This window comes from Fulmarus glacialis, unplaced genomic scaffold, assembly GCF_000690835.1.
Source record: "Fulmarus glacialis isolate BGI_N327 unplaced genomic scaffold, ASM69083v1 scaffold8653, whole genome shotgun sequence".
NCBI classification, from domain to species: domain Eukaryota; kingdom Metazoa; phylum Chordata; class Aves; order Procellariiformes; family Procellariidae; genus Fulmarus; species Fulmarus glacialis.
Genome location: NW_009205081.1, coordinates 29 through 2500, shown reverse-complemented (window position 1 = coordinate 2500; position 2472 = coordinate 29). Strand labels below are relative to the sequence as shown.

The window sequence follows — 2472 nt, the reverse complement described above, 5'->3', positions numbered from 1 at the left end:
CCAGGTAGGTCACTAGAGCAGTCCTCTTATACACGCCTACCTATGTAAATCAATACCTGCTATTTGCAAAGCTGGCAGAGCATCAGCACATTCTTTTTGTACACAGCCTGGCTTTGCCAGCCACCTTGAGGGCAGTCTGATGTGATGCAATGCTCTAAGGGAAATGCTTCTTCTCACGGCTAGTTTGCCTATCAGAAATGACAATTAAGTGTAAGGTGCCAAAAGCATAAGCAATCATTAAGGCAAGAGAATAACCTTGAACTCAGGCCAAAATATACAGTGACTAATGGGAAGTCCTAAAGAAATCTGCTAAACAGAGCGGATAAAACGTACTGTATTTTGCAAACTGCTGGAAATACATCTACTGCCCTGGACAAATAAAGTATATGTGTACAATTTTCACATGACTTACAGCGCTAAACTGTAATTTTGTGTTAATTCCTTTATTTCTTCATACTTACTGTGTTGATGTGAAGTTGCATAGCGCTCCGGTACGTAAGAAGGAAAACAGAAGGTTCAGCTGAAACAAGCAGCAAGATCCCCATCCTTGCTATAATTTCACGTGAATCTCTTCTGTCAATTTTAACGTTACTGCAACTTGGAATATTTGCGCAAATCAGTTTCTTAGTTGTCAGTGATAATTTTATGTCTTTACAGGAAATAATCCTGAAACGAGCAGCTGACATTGCTGAAGCGTTATACAGTGTGCCACGCAATCACAACCAGATCCCCACTCTAGCCAACACTCCTGCTCACACTGGCATGATGGGGGTGAACTCCTTCAGCAGCCAGCTCGCGGTTAATGTTTCCGAAACATCACAAGCGAACGACCAAGGTATGTGGGATTTCAAGAGTTAATCCTTCACGTTGTTGACTGCTTTTGGCCAGTGCCTATTAATACGAGCTGATGTCACCGCTGTGTCCTACCTCTTTTTCTCCCCATAGTCATACGTCTGATCGTGTAATGAAATGCCGTCTTTAACTTTCTCGTAATATTTAATTCTTCCTGCTCTTTCGTTTACTGTTATCATAAAGCATCTCCAGCGGAAAAAAAAAAAAATTGGCAAAGTGTAGAAAGCTCTTTATTATTCACAGTAAATATACAACGTGTATGTTTTTTATAAAATAATTATGTCTGGGTATGTCCACCTGGTTTTGGAATATTTACACAGATAAATCTAATTTGATGTCTGTGATTTTAAAATACTTTGTTTATAGGCATGTGTGACATATATGTTACTAATAAAAGTAATAGTTGATTTAATTTACCTGTTGTAATTGAAAATGCATGTAGCATATTGCATTTAAAATTAATTTTGATACTAATGAAAGGAGGGAAACAGGATTATTAGATATGTTCAAACCCATATTTCTTGCTTGCAACATAATTATTAAATTGATTGCTCAGATAGGAACAAATTGTTGTTTAAAATCCTGATTCTGCTATGTTTCCTCTTCTAAAAAGATTGTCTTTTAATGCATTCCCAAGCTAATAAGCCTTATAAAATTCTGTACTAGATCTTGAATTAGTTTTCACCGATGGCTACACCTTACGAAAGTACAAGCTTGTTGTTAGTATAAAAATATCAATCATAAAATGAAGACCCCAAAACAGCCTTTTAAAGTAAATCACTGCAACAAAAAAGTTTTTCTTGTCAGCTATGGCATTTGAAGGTCTGGAGAGGCTGAAAGTTCATTCAGTGTGTTGGTACAAAGCGGGACTTGAGCCTGTTGATAATTGCTCCTAAAGACAAACGTGAAGGCACCTGCCACAGCTGGATCGAAGAGAGCTTTTGTTGGCTGTCTGTGCTAAGAGGAGAGACAACATAGAGTGCTCACAGATGATTTAAGTAGGGTTGGCGTGATAAGGTTATCTCAAACTGCAAGAGTTGATAGGGCAGTAAGAGACAACTTAGAGCAAAGCTGTGCAATCAATTAAAACTGTGTAATATATGCTGCATGAGGAAACCCCCCAGCCCTAAGTCTATATTATAAAATAACATTATTTTTTTGGGGTGGGGGGGTTTCTAACACAGTAGGTTACAGTCGCAACACAAGCAGTGTTTCCCCGCGAGGATATGTTCCCAGCAGTACTCCTCAGCAGTCCAATTACAACACAGTCAGCAATAGCATGAATGGATATGGCAATGCCGGCATGCCCAATCTAGGTGTACCAGGTTCCCCTGGATTTCTTAATGGCTCCTCAGCTAACTCTCCTTATGGCAGTAAGTGTCTATTTTTGGTAACACATCATCATATAGATTCATATTTACTACAAAATCAAATACTTGCATTGTTTTGATTTCCTATATTGTGAGCTACTGGATAAAAGGAGGGGTGACTCTGGAGGCTGGACGTAAAAATGAATATAATAAATTGATCTGTTTGTGCCATAATACAATCTCAGATAGAAAAAAAAATTGGACTGCACAATTTGTAACAAAAGTCCAACACAAAAGAGTTTGCCTGTTA

At 38.3% G+C, this 2472-nt stretch overlaps 1 protein-coding gene across 1 annotated transcript in view; it reads left to right on the top strand.

Annotated features, from left to right (window-relative positions):
- Positions 1-2225, top strand: part of LOC104074950 (transcription factor COE3) — a gene marked incomplete at its 3' end in the record, with an annotated part of 36173 nt that extends 33948 nt beyond the window's left edge. Inside the window, exons 6-8 of the mRNA XM_009575265.1 lie at positions 1-4; positions 658-835; positions 2037-2225. The exon at positions 1-4 is cut by the window's left edge and continues 62 nt beyond it. Coding sequence (XP_009573560.1) covers positions 1-4; positions 658-835; positions 2037-2225 — 371 coding nt within the window. The remainder of the gene's footprint in view (positions 5-657; positions 836-2036) is intronic.
- Positions 2226-2472: the final 247 nt, after the last annotated feature.